General features: G+C 37.2%; 1 protein-coding gene across 1 annotated transcript in view; it reads right to left on the bottom strand.

The window, feature by feature from the left end:
• LOC311291147 (uncharacterized protein) overlaps positions 1–18692 on the bottom strand; it is a gene marked incomplete at both ends in the record, with an annotated part of 96466 nt that overhangs the window by 19831 nt on the left and 57943 nt on the right. Inside the window, 7 exons of the mRNA XM_084410020.1 lie at positions 3121–4948; positions 5030–5225; positions 5885–5963; positions 10231–10404; positions 11655–11825; positions 11973–12149; positions 12452–12625. Of these exons, the coding sequence (XP_084266146.1) occupies positions 3121–4948; positions 5030–5225; positions 5885–5963; positions 10231–10404; positions 11655–11825; positions 11973–12149; positions 12452–12625 (2799 nt within the window). The remainder of the gene's footprint in view (positions 1–3120; positions 4949–5029; positions 5226–5884; positions 5964–10230; positions 10405–11654; positions 11826–11972; positions 12150–12451; positions 12626–18692) is intronic.

The raw sequence follows: 18692 nt of genomic DNA, 5'->3' as shown, positions 1-18692 counted from the left end.
TACACAACACACACTGCTGCAAGCATGTGAGTAATGCACATTTCTTAGAATTTATAAATGATTACAAGGTCAACAAGGACCACATTGAGTGTGTGTGTGGCAGGCGGCCTCTTCTCCGAGAGTCATTCTGCTGTGGCCTCCGCTCCCCCTAGCCCTGTGGAGGCGCTATAGGTCTCTGTTTTGGAGACTGTGGTCAGATTCATTCTTGAGAGAGTGCTCACAGAGATGAACGACATGCTTGCTGACACTGGCATGTTCAGGTCGAGCTAACGTTACTCCTATCGTTCTAGAGAGTATGTTGCTCCCAGGGGTCGGCAAGTAACTTTGGCCGGGGGCCAATATTTTTTTTAGCCAGTAGATGGCGGGCCAGCTACACGGAGTAGCCCTATGGATACAAATTAAATACTCTTAATGAATACTCTTAACGTCTACATTGCATATATCACTGAAATAATAATAATAATAATAATAATAATAATAATAATTCATTACATTTATATAGCGCTTTTCTCGGCACTCAAAGCGCTTTACATGGAAGGGGGGAATCTCCTCAACCACCACCAATGTGCAGCATCCACAGCAATCATGCCTCATTTGCTTACAGTCCAACTTTTGAACTTTATTCCTTTTTTATTATTATTATTTATTCGGGACACACACATACTATGGTTTAAGGAGGTCTGCGCGGGACTGTTTTTTTTTTTTTTTTTTTTTTTGCTCCCACAAGGTTCTATTCAGCAACCACTTAAAATACACTCTGTGTTCACCTGCTTTATTTCCCGACCTGACGGGTTCGCAAAATTTTGATCTCGTTTCCAGAATCTCACATTCAAATGTCTCTAACAGAAAGAGAGAGATTAAGTAGCCTATAACAATTATAAATGCTATACAAAAATTGTGTTCATGTCAATATAAAATATTATTTTTACATTGTAGGCTTAGGCTACTGTCAGCAGAGAAAAAAATGTCACAGAAAAAATTAATGAAATATAAATAACAAATTAAATAGGACAAAGCCTATCACTCAAATTTCTAAGCAACATAAACGAAAACCATATTGCCCTACTGACAAATGAAGTAGGCTATTTTCTGTCGAACTATTTCAAACATCCTTGCAAAAAAAGAATGTTGTTGACTGACAATGGTTTCAGTACCAAACAGCCCCTCAGAGGTGTAGCCTACAGGTGGTCAGAATGAAGTGCGGATACGCTGTCAAAAGATTTTGGGAGTGGACTATTGTCAGTCAGACCGCCCGCTCCGTCCAAAGTACACCAGAGTTCCGACCGCTACCGTCTTTATATTTTAAAACTGAATCCCGCGCCGCATGATTCCTTATGCGCGTTTCACACAGTATGCGGCGGTGAAATCGCCGCGCGGCTACGGCTTTTCTCAAGTAGTGGAAGAGTTTTGTGCAGCATTTAGTGCAAATATTTTTTATCAGGTAGGCTAATACATATTATTTATCAGTGTGTTATACCCGAATAAATAATAAGTAACGAATGATACACGGGGGGGCCTATTTGTAAACCGTTATTGTAAAATAAAAATAGGCTGATAAAAAAAACAAAAAACATACTCAATCTTTTATGCACTTAGAAGGGACTCATGCTAGTCTGTTGTTAATTGACACTTCTTCAGATTTTAATACTATCCAACCTCACATTTTAGCCATGAGACTGATAGAGCATTTTAAGTTGAGCCACAATTGGTGGGTTGGATATTGGATTTTTTGACAAACAAAACACAAACGGTGAAAGTAAATGGCATTTTATCAGATTTATTATATTCATCCTCTGGCTCACCGCAGTGCTGTTTTCTCTCACCCTTACTTTATATTCTATACACTTATATGTGCCAATGTACACAAATACTGTAGGACTATATTGAAATTTGCAGATGATACAGTAATTGTCTGAGAAAAAGATTCTGCTACATGAAAATGAGTCTGGACATGGCCCTATTATTGAGGAGTTTGTCACCTGGTGTGATGAAAGGACACGATTATAGATTTTAGAACTCATGCTTCATGTTATGACACTATGACCATTGGCTACAAATATCTTGGGACAGTCATAGATTCTAAATTGAATTTCGAAAAGAACTGTAAAACTGTATGTTAAAAGCAACATCAGCGTCTGTTTTGCCTCACTTTATGCTATTTAGGGGGTGGGTGAGTGTGTGTGTAGAGGCACATTGTCATGACCTTTTTCTTAAGAGTTTTTATACTTTTGGACATTATTACAAATGATTTATGTTTTACTGTATGTTTTAATGTTTTATGGATTTAAAAAAAAAAAAAAAATGGATTGCTCAATCTCCTGTCTGCACAACAAATTTACCCTTGAGTACTAATAAAAGACACCTTGACCTTGATTATACTGAATGTTCATTGGATGAACAGATTAGTCAACTCAGATATTACCTTCGCTATATATCAGTTCATTTTTAATAGTATTTAAAATATTTAAAAAATGTACCACAATTAATTAACAGTATTTCCCTTTGTTCTAATTGTTACATCAAATAACTTAAAGTGTCTCCAATTTACACTTTAAACTCTCCCGTCCAGTGAAGAGCAGATTCACTCCTATATCCTGCAGATTATTATTGTTCATGTTCAACTCTCTCAGATTGGAATCTGATCCAAGAACTGCAGCCAGAGCCGAACAGAGCCGAGCTTTTGTGTCAAGTTACAGTCATTTAGCCCAGGGTTTCTCAAACTCGGTCCTGGAGGGCCACTGTCCTGCACAGTTTAGCTCCAACCCTGATCAAACACACCTGAGCAAGCTAATCAATGTCTTCAGGATCACACGAAACTCAGCTAGGTGTGTTTGATCAGGGTTGGAGCTAAACTGTGCAGGACAGTGGCCCTCCAGGACCGAGTTTGAGAAACCCTGATAGCCTACCAAAGAATTACAGATTACATTTTTCTACAAAATACTTATATACTAAAATTCTAATAAAATAGTAAAATTAGACTTTATTTCCACTGTATTCATTAGAGAAAAAATATCAATAAAAAAACCTACTGATATAAATTAACTATATAGATGGTATACATTTATAGATGGTATACAATTAATAATTAATGCAGATAAAAACAAAAAGTAAAAGACTTACAGAGCTCTTTTGGAGGTTTTGATGACCGCTGATAGTCTAATTACACACTCGTCTGATTTCTTAAATTTCTCAAGCTCAAAGACTTCCAGCTCCTCCTCTGATGTCAACAACACAAAGGCCACAGCAGACCACTGGGCAGGTGAAAGGTCAGCAGATGAGAGACTTCCTTCTCTGAGTTGTGTTTGAATGTCTTTAACCAGAGTTTGGTCATTCAGTTCATTCAGACAGTAGAACAGATTGATGGACCTTTCTGGAGATAAATTTTCTTCAAACTTTTGCTGGATGTACTGAACTATGACCTTGTTGCTCTGGTCATTGCTGTCTTGCTGTGTCAACAGACCTCGTAAGAGTGGATAATTAGACTGAAGTGATAGACCAAGAAGGAATCGAAGGAAAAGATCCAGATGTCCAGTGTCACTTGCGAGCGCCTTGTCCACTGCAGTTTTCAGCATATCAATCATGGCTTCATTTTTGTTTTCCTGCTCTGTAGACTCTTGAACAAACACACTTTTCTTGCTGATGTCTAGAAAAAGATGTGCATAAAGGGCTGCAATAAACTCTTGAATGCTCATGTGAACAAAGCAGTACATGGTACCAATGATGATTCCCGTTTCCTCCTTAAAGATCTGTGTACACATGCCTGAATACACTGATGCTTTAGAGGCATCAATACCACAGTCCATCAGGTCTGTGTCATAGAAGATCAGGTTGTTTTTTTCCAGCTGATGAAATGCCAGTTTCCCCAGTGAAAGGATGGCATCTTTATCCCAGGAAACATCTGGTCTGTATTCTCCATCATACTTTTGTCTGCTCTGCTGGATCTGAAAGCGGAGAAAGTGTGTGTACATTTGTGTCAGAGTCTTGGGAATGTCTTCAGTATTTGATTTCTGCAGCGTTATAGAGGCGTCATCAGTCTGACTTTTTGTATTATTTATTTTCTCCTCCAGAATGTTCTGGAGAACAGTGGCTGAAATCCAGCAGAAGACTGGGATACGGCACATGATGAAGAGACTCTTTGATTGTTTAACGTGATCAATGATTCTGTTGGCCATTTTCTCATCAGTGAATCTTTTTCTGAAGTACTCTTCCTTTTGTGCATCATTGAACCCTCTGACCTCTGTCATGCGGTCGATGCAGACAGGAGGAATCTTAGTGGCAGCCGCTGGTCTGGTGGTGATCCAGATGAGAGCAGAAGGAAGAAGATTTCCCTTGATGAGGTTCGTTAGGAGAACATCCAGAGAGGCTGGTGACGATACATCACGCCACGTCTCATTGTCCTTAAAGTTTAAAGGAAGGCGACATTCATTCAATCCATCAAGAATGAACAGGACTTTGTATTTATCATCTCTTGTAAGGTTCAGTCCTTTTATCTCTGGGAAAAACTGACTAACAAGGTTCATCAAGCTTTGTTTTTCTTTCTCCTTTAAGTTCATCTCTCTGAATGGAAGAGGAAATATGAAGCTGATATCTTGATTTTCTTTTCCTTCGGCCCAATCCAGAATAAACTTTTGCACCGAGATGGATTTACCGATGCCAGCAACTCCTTTTGTCAGTACAGTTCTGATCTTCTTGCCTTGTTCAGGTGATTCAAACAAATTTGTGCATTCAATCTGTATCTCTTGTGATTCAGCACGGCTGGAAATCTCAATCTGTCTCACCTCATGTTCAGTATTGACCTGTTTACTGCCACTCTGAGTGATATAGAGATCTGTGTAGATGTCATTCAGAAGTGTGGAGTCACCTTGCTTTGCAATTCCTTCAAACACACATTGATACTTCTTCTTCAGGTCCAATTTAAGTTGTCGTTGATGAATAAAGACAAGCTCATCTAAACACACAAACAGAAATAAAAATACTTTTCTCTCCTGACTTTAAGTGACAACATGACAGATGGTTATGAGCCTCTTACCTTTAAGAATATCTGCAAGTTCATCTTGCTTCATACTTTTTAGGAAGTGCAGTGTGATATCAAGAGCTGCTTCTTTGATGCTACTCATGTCATCTAAATAGTCCTGCACAAAGTATTGGGTGTTCTCCTTTTTTAGTATTTTCTGAAACTTTTCCAGCTCATTCTTTAGGAATACATTTATTTTGTGCTCAAGGTCCTAAAAGCATAAAAACAAAGATGGGTACAACAACAAAATGTAACCAAATTCCACATCCATATATGAAACATATGGTTAAACAAATTACAGACATCAGAAGTAAAAGCATTAATGAAGCTGTGATAATGTGAAACTACAAATAGCATATAAAATAAAAATGAAAACTCCAGAACACCAGTTAGCTTGAGCAAACTATTTATGCAAACATTTTAGGTAAAATTAGTGAAAGTACCTAGTCAAATGACAAACAAGTGTTAACTGCTGGATTATGCTGTTAACTTCTTAGACAAAGGCAGTAAATGTAACACACATACCAGAATTAAGGTAGGCAAATATTACCATTACAGAATGTCAATATGACTGTGCCCCAAATCATACATAAATTACAAATCATACAGAATTGTAGAGTTGCTTAATATTGTTTACATATAATTGCAAGTTTAATGAAGCTGCTTGTCTACCAACATGAAAATATAGGAGTCTAGCATTGTTGACATGTGGATGTGTACACAACTAAAATGCTAGGGGAGATGCTAAATACATTAATTAAGTTGTCTTTTTTTAAATAAAAATACACTGTTTTACATTTGTCGAAAAGTCCATTTGTTTATTATAATATAAAATGTAAACAATAAATACAAAACAATATTTTTCCATACCTGAAAGACCCAGATGAGATTTTCTCTGAACTTCTTGAAGCGGTAACTCTGAAAGTCAGTTTTTTTCTCGTACTGAATCCTGTTAGCAAAATAAATGTGGTCATTGTTTATAGTATATCTAATAAAATACAGCATGTGCAATTTTAGACAAAACTAGAACTGGAAACAGCATTTTTTTTTTTTTGCAAACAAATTTACAGTATGTTGATAAAAAAAACTTTTTCATTCTCAAAATCAGTATGACCAGTGTTTTCCGTTTTTATTTCTTATTGGGTATTTTTTATTTATTACATGAAGGTATATGCAAGCATCCTTAGTGATTAATCTCCGTAAAAACTGACTGAAGACATAAATTTCACAGTCCAATAGCCAAAGAGAATATTATCACACAACATAAACATTGTCTTTTTAAAGTGATAATTCACCCAGAAATGAAAATTTTGTCAACGTTTACTCATCCTTAAGTTGTTCTAAACATGTATACATTTCTTTGTTGTCCTCAACACAAGATAAGATATTTTGAAGAATGTTCATAACCAGGGGCGGTTTCTTCATTAGGGCGATTGGGCGACGCACCACCAAAGTGTGAAAGGGACTTTTTCAATCACATTCACAATCTCATTCAACCACAGAGTTACGCTAGCCGTCACTGTATGTTCTGCCTCTGGATATAGTCCAATCAGCGTCATGTCACATTCTGTGGAGTACCGCCTCTTTTTGGGCGATTTCACTATGGCTGAGAATCGCCCAGAGTGTTCTATCGTGTCATTACATTTTTGATCACTTTGCTACTTTGAAAGAGAGAAGAGCAAAATTTCAGTATAAGTAAGCAGTGTATTAAGCGAGTAATGTGATGTAAGCAGTGTAATAATAGTGAGTAGTGTAAATAGTGAGTAATGTGCTGGTTGGTACGGGTGCTTGAAATCCTTGAAAGTGTTTTAATTTTGATGTGTTTAACTTGGTTTGAAAAGTGCTTAAATTTTGGATAAAATGCTTGAAAATTTAACTATATTTATTTCACAACAAATATTTATCTGACGGAATAGTTTGTTTATTAAATGGAGAAATAAAATGTAGCCCTTCAGATTCAGAGCGATTTGCGCTACGCTGGCCAGAGCAAGTAGCGTAAATAGTGAGTTATGTGATTTCAGTTGTTTCTTATTAAATTGAAATTGGAGTAAACGTTTTTGGAAATTCGCATCCTGGCTGGGCTTTGTTTGAATTGATTTTGACTTGCTGCTGAATTGTTTACACTCATATAGAAACAAACAAGGAGATTTATTGTAAGAGTCAATTTATTTTTCATTAATATTAAAGTAGTGAAGTTGCCTTTACATGCTTAAGCTGTTAATTTATCCATTGCATGGGTGGACCTTATCCTTATCAATCATCCAAACATTGAAGACCTCCTATGGAAGTCAGTGGGGCTAAACAACTGTTTGGTTTTCATCATTATTCAAAATATATCTTTTTTTTTTGTTCAGTATAGAAACTTTTTTGTTCAGTAACTTGAGGGTGAGTAAATGATGATAGAATTTTCATTTTTGGGTGAACTATCCTTTGGGTTATCTTTCCCTAATACACAAAGAGCAAAGAGAATTGATTTATTGCAGGAGGTCCCACTGTAACTGATTTCTACATCTGCTATACAGTTCTGTTAGCTTACTGCTTTTTTAAGTTAAGTTTTTATAAACAAAAATAAATCCACAAAATTGCTAATAAACTCATTTTCAGTATATGAATCAGAATCAGAATGAGCTTTTATTTGCAGAGAGTGCGCAAACACACAAGGAATTTGTTGTGGTTTAACAGAGGCTCTTGGTACATACATACTGTACATTAGGGCTGTAACGATACGCGAAATCGCGGTGTGAGAAAGCAGAATCGCCACACACCTCTTCCAACTCCCAGAGTTATCCTTCCCGTCCAGATCCAATGCTACCACATCTTTAAATTACTATTGGTCAATTCCAGCGTTATGGACGTGACATTTGCAGTCAAAACTGGAAATATAAATTCTCAGAAACCGCATTTAATACCAATATATTGAAATGTTTGTTTATATATCCAAAGGAGTCCAGACAAAAATATCAGTCTACACATGCTTTTATATTTAATATGAGGGAACACATGCTTGTAACGGACGTGACACAAAACATCTTTAACTTTTAGGTGGCAAAAATAATTTTTAGCAATTCTGTGAATTAGCCTACACTGCGCAAACCAAAAATAATACTACCCACCGGATGAAGAAGGGTTGGCTCTCCACAGAACATGAAATATTCCATTTATTTTATTTTTCGTGGTCGCATTTATGAGGAAAATACAATGTTACGGACGTGACAGTTCTCTGTTACGGACATGACCGCTCTGAAAGAGGCACTTAAAGGGGACCTATTATGCAAAATTCACTTTTGCATGCTGTTTGGACATAAATGTGTGTTGGCAGTGTGTATACACAACCACCCAATAGTGATAAAAATCCACTCACTCCTTTTTTATTAATCCCCATAAATCATAAGCAGTGTCTTCCAACGACCTGTTTTCAGAATGCTGTTTTAGTGACGTCACTAAAGCCACAGGCCCCGCCCACGAGTGTTGACAGACACTGCCGTTTTAACATAGACCCGCCCTGATCGAGTTCACAGCGAGTTGTACTCATCCGCTATTGCTGCACTGACGAGAATGTCTCCCAAGCGTTGTAGGTGTTGTGTGGCTGGATGTATTAATCCACATAGCTCTCTCTCTATTTACTCCCAAAATCTGAGGCAGCCGCTGAAGACGAGGTGGAATTATTTTGTTTTCAAAGAAAATGCTCCCTCAACTCGAAAAAACGAAATTTGTTTATGTACTTGCTTCTTATACAGTGTTTACTCAGCTCTTACGGTGATTTTCTGAAGTAAAACTGACGCTCCATCTTTTGTGTGATGTACAATAAACTTTATTAAACTCATCAGTATATTTTTGATCATCATTCGGACCTGGTCCGAAACAGCAGACTTGTATGCTATTAATAGTGGATACATACAAGCAGATGACAAATACGTTATAACCGTAATTAAACTAAACTATACCTGTTCCATCTCCATACAGCACTCTGACTCTGTAGGCATTATTGTCCGACTCCGGGTCGAAATGAACACCATTACTGAGAGTTTCTGATATTATCATCATTCCGTGAGATGAAATTGTCCTGAGACTGAGTGCGAGCTCATGAAGCTCCGCCCCCTGTGCGTGCAGCAGCAGCTTATTTGCATTAAAGGGCACACACTAAAACAGCGCGTTTTTCTGAGCACCAAAAAGTGACAATTTAAACATGCTGTAAAAAAATGATCTGTTGGGTATTTTGAGCTAAAACTTCACATACACACTCTGGGGACATCAGAGACTTATTTTACATCTTGTGAAAAGGGGCATAATAGGTCCCCTTTAAAGGCTGCTTTTATTTGCTTTTACTTTTATGTGGGGGTGTTTTTCAGCTGCAGGGACAGGACGACTGGTTGCAATCGAGGGAAAGATGAATGCGGCCAAGTACAGGGATATCCTGGACGAAAACCTTCTCCAGAGTGCTCTGGACCTCAGACTGGGCCGAAGGTTCACCTTCCAACAAGACAATGACCCTAAGCACACAGCTAAAATAACGAAGGAGTGGCTTCACAACAACTCCGTGACTGTTCTTGAATGGCCCAGCCAGAGCCCTGACTTAAACCCAATTGAGCATCTCTGGAGAGACCTGAAAATGGCTGTCCACCAACGTTTACCATCCAACCTGACAGAACTGGAGAGGATCTGCAAGGAGGAATGGCAGAGGATACCCAAATCCAGGTGTGAAAAACTTGTTGCATCTTTCCCAAAAAGACTCATGGCTGTATTAGATCAAAAGGGTGCTTCTACTAAATACTGAGCAAAGGGTCTGAATACTTAGGACCATGTGATATTTCAGTTTTTCTTTTTTAATAAATGTGCAAAAATGTCAACAATTCTGTGTTTTTCTGTCAATATGGGGTGCTGTGTGTACAATAATGAGAGAAAAAAAGAACTTAAATGATTTTAGCAAATGGCTGCAATATAACAAAGAGTGAAAAATTTAAGGGGGTCTGAATACTTTCCATAACCACTGTATATATATATATATATATATATCTCAGTCTGGTGAGTAAACAAAAAAATTGACTAGTCAATTGCGATTCTATTGCCAACGTGTGCGTAGAGGGTTGCAATTGTATCTAAACAAAACTCAGTAACCCCCACTACAAAACTTGTGGAGCTTATTGTATTACTGAAAGAATATTTTGTATGAATATTTAGCATGCATATTTATTTTGTGTTATTTCATCACGTCTCACCTCAGTGTTTTCAGTGAACACTTCTGATCCTGTAGTAAATCACTGAGCTCCTTCACTCCTGATTGTCCAGGATCATTTCCTCTGAGATCCAGCTCTATCAGGTGTGAAGGGTTTGATCTCAGAGCTGAAGCCAGAGCTTTATAACCTTCTTCTGTGATACTGCAGTCTGAAAGTCTAGAAAAAAAGAGAATTTATAAAATTCATCAAGTTATTGTTATTTTACGGTTAATATATTTAAACATATTTCATACTGTTCAACAGTGTTGGGGAGTAGCTAGCTACAGTACAAGTCACGATACCACTAACATAACTACATTTTTTTGTATCTGGACAGTAGCTCAGCTACTTTAAAACACTGTAGCTTTTCCAGTAGCTAGCTACTTTTTCCAAGTAGCCGTGTAGCGCGACTGAAAGCTACACTCCATTTTGCATTCTGATGAATCATGAGCCTGTAATGCATTGAAGCAACGCAGCGTCTTCTTCTTACTAGATAACAAACTACATTGGTTCATTACCACCATCTATTTCACGTGAATCGGCTGTAATTTATGCAAACCAAAGATTAAAATGCAGTCTACTTTAAAGACTTAAAGCGCATATGGAAGGTGAATAATAGCTTTTTAAATGTACTACTTATCCTGCTTTATTGAACTCTAAATCACAATAATGAACCACCATAGATTAATCTGTCCCGTTAGTTTTGTAATTGTAATGTAAAAGATCACTAATCGAACTGAAATAAAATTGCAATATAGTAGAGCGCTTATTACTTGGCAAAGGATGGTTGTGGTGGGATTTCAAGCAAAGCGAACAGCTCATGATTTGCGTCTCAGAGCGGCTCTTTTCAGTAAATAGCCTATCGCATGTGCTGTGAGTTTAACCTGCATTTCTGATTACTCCTGTGTATCCAGTTTGAGTTAGCATACATTTTGTTCTTGTATTGATGTTACATTTGTAAAAATGTTGCACTTTGACAGTAAGTTAGGGCTATATTTTTTGTGTGTTTTGGATAGTTTACAAAATCAAAAAATTGGGACACTTTTTGCCATTGAAATGACTGGAAAAATTGTCCCAGTCAACCTGAATTCACCCTACTCATTGAAACCATAATTGCATTACAACATTTTGTTTTAAACCCCCCAAATATTTTACTTATAATATTCTTCATTAACAAATATTCAGTTATTTGTAACAATGTCATTGTAAAAAAGAAGGTTCAATGTAGCTAGCTACTTTTTAATAGAAACTTGTAGAGTAGCTACAAGCTTGAATGTAACTTTACTTTAACTTTACTTTAACTTTTGAGCAGCTTGTAGCTTGTCAAACTACAGATTCAGAGTAGCTTCCCCAACACTGTTAAAACATAAACTACTATGAAAAACATTCAAGTTAAGTGGAATCAAACAATAGTTCATTGAACTCACCTGAGTTTCTCCAGTGTGCAGTTTGTATTTTCTAATCCGTTCTGGAGTTTCTTCACTCCTGAATCCTGCAGATTATTGTTGCTGATGTCAAGCTCTTTCAGACTGGAGTTTGATCTCAGGACTGTAGCGAGAGCTGAACAGCTTTCCTCTGTTAGACCACACTTACGCAGGCTAAAATGATGAACAGAAGAGAGAGAATTTACAAACACAAAGTACTTGATTCCCACATTAAATGATCACTGAGAGTTACAGTGTTTTGGTCACCTGATTTCGATAACATACTTAACATCTACAATAACATATGAACACAATACTCACATCAGTGTGTTGAGTTGACAGTGTTTATCCTGCAGTAGAGCAGCGATCTGATTCACTCGTGTGTCTCCTAGTTCACGTCCACTCAGATTCAGCTCTCTCTGGAGTAACGGGTTTTTAATGTAAAAATCTTCAGTCAGATATTTACAGGCTTCATCTGCATCAGGACTCTGTAACAACCTGGACAAAGGAGAAGTACGCTGACATTACCTGCTATATAGTGATTTATGCTCACAATGTTGTGAAAGGGCTTTAGACACTTCAGAGCTTTCATAAATGTCTTTTTGACGGTTCAATTTTTTTTTTGTAAAGATAGCACAGTATAGAATGGACAAGAAGTAAAGTGGGAGAGATGGGAGGACGGGATCGGGAAAGGTCCACCAGTCATGACTCCAACTAAGAACGCTCGAAGTGCAACGGCACTATAACAGATTAATTATTTTCCAGCTAAAATTACACTTTATTATTTTAATAACACTCACCTCAGTGTCTTGAGTTGACAGTTCTGATCCTGTAGTAAATCATCGAGCTCCTTCACTCCTGATTGTCCAGGATCATTTCCTCTGAGATCCAGCTCTATCAGGTGTGAAGGGTTTGATCTCAGAGCTGAAGCCAGAGCTTTATAACCTTCTTCTGTGATACTGCAGTCTGAAAGTCTACAGAAAATAAAACTATAAATTAATTTCACATTATGGTTTAGGTTACTTCATTACTGCACAATACTCTGAATACAAAATATGAGAGATCACATTAGAGCTGAATACTTTATTAGATGCACAGCTAAGCCACTTCTGACTTTATTAATGTGTGGATTGATTAATGAATTAGAATTAATTATTGGTCAGAAAGACTCCAAAATGTAATCATAAATGTAGGAAAAAATATATATAAATATAAATTTGGTTTTTATTAGTTATCTAGAGAAACCGATAATATGCATTTTCTGCATGTAGAAAAACTAATTATTCTATAGATGGATGAAATTTACACTCAATCTATTCATGCGTCTCAAGCAATCAAGACTGTTATCTTAATAGCTTTCATGTTCCATTCACAAAATGTGCCCTGGAAGTTAATTCTTGTGCCTCATGGATATTCTGTGGAGTTCACATTCCTAAAAGCAACAGAAATGTGCTGCATTTTATTTATCATCAGCTACCTTTAAAACCAAAACCTCAATAAGAAAGAGAGAGAGCAACATCAGCAATGGTAAGAGAATGATTGGGTGTCGAACTTCAGGATGCAAAAGCAATCAAGTAGTTTGTTTTTTGTTGGAACCCACTGGCTTCCATAGTATTTTCCTCCCTACTACTGAACTCACCAGGGACCAGCAACAGTTTGGTTTCCCACATTCTTAAAAATAACTTACTGTATAAGGTCAACAAAAGAAAGAACATTTTTGGCAAATTTAGAAAATGTTTGTCTAAAAATCTTGTTAAGGTTTGTATTTTGTGTGCACTGTATAGAACATAATGTCCTTTGTCAGTCCCATTATTTGCGGAATTAACAGCTTTACGTGGGTTGTGCCTCGGCACGGCACAGCACGGATGAATCCAATGTTTTGAGGAGAATGTGTGGCTGTCAGTCGTCGCCGGTGTAGATCCTGGCATTCGAAATCACAGATTCTACTTTTTGGAAGTATGACCAACATAAGAATTGTGAAATGTCGTCTGAACAAGTAACATCCACTTTTGTTCTGACCAACTAAGGGAAAAAAAGCATTGCAGTATATTGCGCCGATTAAATCTAAGGATTATCATATCACGTCAAACCGTGCAAATTATACTTTGTTCTCAAATTGTTAATGTTAACAACATCAGCATTGCATGACTACATTTAATGCCCTTCCGATATTTATCCTTGTTTTCGCATGGGCCGGTTGCAGTCTCTTTTTTTCTCTGAAGTCTTTCGTGTTTTACAATGGGTAAATCTCCAGTTGTCACTGGTGATTGTCGTTTGAACCTTTCTGGATCCGCCATCAAATTGACAAGTTTAATTATATCAAGTGCTGTGAGAAAAGGCTATAAATCTCCACCTCCAACATCTTGACACTCATAGCCTACTAGCCGAGACTCTTCTTTATGTGGACAAATGTGACAAAATGACGCAAAGACATGCTCGAATTTCAGTGTCATAACTAGACATCAGTGTGAAAACTAGAAATGTCTTTTTTATATAGGCCTATAGTACTTAATTTAAATGTCTATGTAAATCTCTGAAACCTCAAATAAACATTATGTTTTTGAAAACACTGAATAGTTGCGATATATGAAAAGCATGAGAGCGTCCGTCTCTGGCTCAGTGCCAACCAACGCACGAAAGCATGTTTGAATTTATCAGTGACTCGTTGAAAATTTTGTGATATTGTATGCATCAATGGGTTCAAATCAATCGCGTTTCGGGGGTGGAGGTGTCACAGTGTCTGGTTTGTGTTTTCCTGGTAACCACTAGAGGTCCTCTTTCCCTCACGGTGTCATTTACTTCTTGAACTGCATTTCCCACAATCCCTGTCTGGACTGATCACTGATCATTGCACTCAGCTGTTCCCTATCACATTGTTAGTTTCTGTGTATATATACCCTGTCTGGTTAGTGTTTGTCACGGAGTCCTTGTTATTCGTCACACCACTTCTGAGGTCTGTTTCCTAGCTTGTTCTTGTTTTGTTTCTCGTTTATTGGATTGCTTACTTGGACCCCTGCCTGGATGACTTACGATTTGGATTACCCTTAAATAATAAATACTGCTATTGGATCTATTTTCCCGTGTGTGTTCTGTGACAGGAGGGGGCAAAGTGAGAGGGGCAATGCCTTTGTGGCGCCAGCCCTGCATGAGAGATGTTCTCAATCTCTTTCTATAATTTTTACTAAAACTTCAAACAAACAAACAAACAAACCAAAATATAATAGACATGATTTTCTCAGGCCACATCCCACATGAAAAATTAGATTAATTATTAAAAATTGTATTAAAATGAATACGTAATAATAGTTAATGATAGTTGATGACAATAACAGTTCAGTTTATTCCCCTAATATTGACATGGAAGTTTACAGAGCAGAGGTCAACTTTCTATAATTCCAAAGAGAGAGATGGACTTATTATTATTTTGTGCTGTACTATTTCAAAAGGCAGCAATAAATAACACTTTAAAATCTAATGTGTTCATGTGATTTTGTACATTGCTGTGAAATGAATGAATGCATAATAATCGTGATAATCGTGAAACCGTGATTATTCCTCAGACTATAATCGTACCAACAAAATCTATAATCGTTGCATCCCTAATGGTAATAGAGATTGACATGGTAATGGATATGGCAATGTTAATGTATTTGGTCTTGGCGGAACAGATCTGCTACGCTGCTGCTGCTGCAGAGCAAGTATCGAGACTTGCTACTGCAAATACCTTCACAGACACTGCTGTGAGCATGTAAGACATGCTGCACTGTAACATACATGAATTAATCCCCCAACAAAGCAGGAGACAAGAGAAAATAGCAGAGCACTCTTCAACACAAACTGATCATTTACAGGTTGTGCACCCAATGCCAATAAAGCTGTTGTGCAACAGCTGAAAAGAAGACTGTTGCTATACATTATAAAGCAATGTTTTACCCTACACAGTTGCACAGGGTAATGGAGAAACAGACAATATAAGTTCTATTCATGTGCTGATGAGTAATAAAAGAAGCCCTGCATTGGCAGATATGCATATAGCTGCACAACGATGACAAAGACAGGAAGGGATAGAGCCAAACTTATTTACATGATATTTGAATGGTTTTATTTTGGTCCATCTACATCTACACTGATATGATAACGATACTATATTAAAATTGCTGAACACCACAATATGGAACACAAGCATGTTTTTCACAATGTAAATTCAAACGTAAAAAGTTAGGGGGGCTCGGGAGCATGCTCCCCTCAGAAAATGTGGATTTCTCTGACCTACATATGTGCAATTTAAGACTTTTGAAGGCCACAAAATGGATAAGAAATAGCTTTAAAACCATGTCATTGGGCATTAGATTATTTGTCAATACCTGCTCTCTCCTCATCTTCATCTTTCTTTTTCTCTCAGTCTTCTTACCCTGCCCTATTTCTTCCTCTCCTAAAGCTGAACTTTGACTGATAGTCTTTTCATTTTCATCTGTGTCAGTGAAGAAAGTAAATATAGACTCAACTGATATTTATATGTTTTATTAATAATTTTCCTTCACTCCTGATTGTCCAGGATCATTTCCTCTGAGATCCAGCTCTAGACTATCAGGTGTGAAGGGTTTGATCTCAGAGCTGAAGCCAGAGCTTTATAGCCTTCTTCTGTGATACTGCAGTCTGAGAGTCTACAGAAAAGACATAAACTTGAATACAGTTATTACACAATATAAACACAAGTGTATTATAAATAGAGGTGTGAATCTTCACTGGTCTCATGATTCGAATCGATTATGATTATCATGTCAACCATTCGATTCGATTCAATATCACGATGCGCTGCGTCCTCAATTTTCAATATTACTGCACATGGCTACATTTTTGGCAATGAATACAAGCAGTCAGATATATTAACTCCCTTTTTGGTTTATCTACTCCAAGAAAATACACTTTCTGAATGTAGCAATCATCAAACAAAACTTAAGTCTGAACCAATGTTCCCTTTAATTTATTTTAATTCTAATTAATTTATATAAAAGCAGTCTTAAATTAGTTAAATAAAGTCTTCAATGAACATAAAGGTTGTAAGAGAATGAGGCGCATCTGCAGATCTTAAAGTGACAGCAGCCACTAATGCTGTGTGTTATTAAAGTTAATCAAAGAACAAAGGTAACAGTGAAAATTACTCACTGCTCTTGATTAAAAACACTTTTGTAGCTTTAATAAGGATTAATCTTTTTAATTTATTATTTATGCAGTGCAGACTAGATAACTTTATTCAATTTCTGTATATTTCACAGGGCACAGGTAAATATGATATTTATTATGGGTTTATGTAATGATTGTTTTAAGTTCACTTAAATTAAAAGTTGTTATATATTTTGAAGCCTAATAAATGTTTAAAAAAATAGAGAGCTTTCAATACACTTTAATGTTGAATGTGTAACATGTGTCCTGGGTCTGTGTTAGGGATGGGACGATTACCAGTTTCACTATAAACCACGATAAAATGTACTGACGGTTAGTAATATCGTTTAAAATTGAATTATCATTTAAACCGTGTTTGATTATCGTGATTTTAATAACTCACTGTAAATCCTGTCCAGCCAGTAACAGGCTGATGCAGGCGCAGCACGCAATGTTGTTGTTGTTTTATTCGAGAAGGAATGGCGGAAGGCAGTGGCCGTGCTCGGGAGATTTTTCAGCCTTTTATGAGGACCAAATCTGAGGTGTGGTCATATTTTGGCTTTTACAAAAGTCCTGAGGGAAACTTAATCGATGATGGTCACCCTGTCAGCAGAACTTGCACAAAAAACGTCACTGCAATATAGGGGGGAAACACTTCAAATCTGCCGAGTCCTCTTGTGTGACCATCACCCACTGTTGTATAGCGAACGTCAAGTTAACTTTGACCTCAATAACTTACCAAAACTACGTCTGGGAAATAATTGGGCACAAAATGTTGTTTTGAGTTGAAATATTTAATCTCACTCACTTGAAATAAACGTGAAGCTTCCGCGAATAAAAGTTCGCAGCAAGTGGCTTTGAGCCAAAAACATACTATCAAGTTCAAACAAGACTATTAAGAGTGACATTTAAGGGATAATTATGTATATTGTACACTTATTACAAGTCAAGTCAAGTATATTTGTATAGCGCTTTTCACAATACAGATTGTATCAAAGCAGCTTCACAGTATTAAATTAAAATAATACAACAAGGTTTGTTTCAAGTGGAATTTATTGATTGATAAAATTAAATTAAATATCCCCAAAATATCCCCAACTGAGCAAGCCAAAGGCAACAGTGGCAAGGAACCGAAAAACTCCATCAAGTGACCTAATGGTGACCTAAAACTCCATCAGGTGACCCAATGGAGAAAAAAAAACCTTGGGAGAACCCAGGCTCAGTCAGGGCCCAGTTCTCCTCTGGCGTTTATGAACTAGAGGCCGGATTTAACTGTAAGATTGAAAGTATTATACGAATGCCTGGCTGAAGAGATGCGTCTTTAATCTAGTTTTAAACTGGGAGAGCGAGTCTGAGCAACGAACAGTATCAGGAAGACTATTCCAGAGTTTTGGAGTGTTATGGCAATTTTTAAGTTTTCATTGATTTACAGTATTGATTTTCATTTACTTTCAGTAAGACATTGAAATGACTCTTTGTTGGACTGTACATGGTCTGCCAACATATGACTAATGTGTGTGTGTGTTTTTTCGTTTAAACACTGGGAAACGGGTGAGACGTCAGGAGGAGGCAGATTGAAAAGGTGCCTATGTCCCCTAGGGTCAGAGGCCGTCCAATTTAGAACTTGTGAGTTTGTAAGAATAAACTCAGCAGGATTAGATCACTAGCAGAGAAACCTTCCCTTGTTTAGATAAGGGCCTGTAAGCAGAAGACCTTGAAAGCAGTATAAAGACTCCTCTGCCCTCCCTTCCTCGTCGCACTTGTTTCACAGACTGTACTTTTGACTTCTGTGTGGCAACTGGGCCTTCTTGCAAGAATAAACTACTTTTTAATGATCATTTGAATTTCAGAGTGTCTCTTACGCAGTGATTGATTGTT

Source organism: Rutilus rutilus, assembly GCF_951802725.1.
Source record: "Rutilus rutilus genome assembly, chromosome: 5".
NCBI lineage: Eukaryota > Metazoa > Chordata > Actinopteri > Cypriniformes > Leuciscidae > Rutilus > Rutilus rutilus.
Note: the sequence above shows the minus strand (reverse complement) of the source record. Positions and strands in the feature narration are given on the sequence as shown.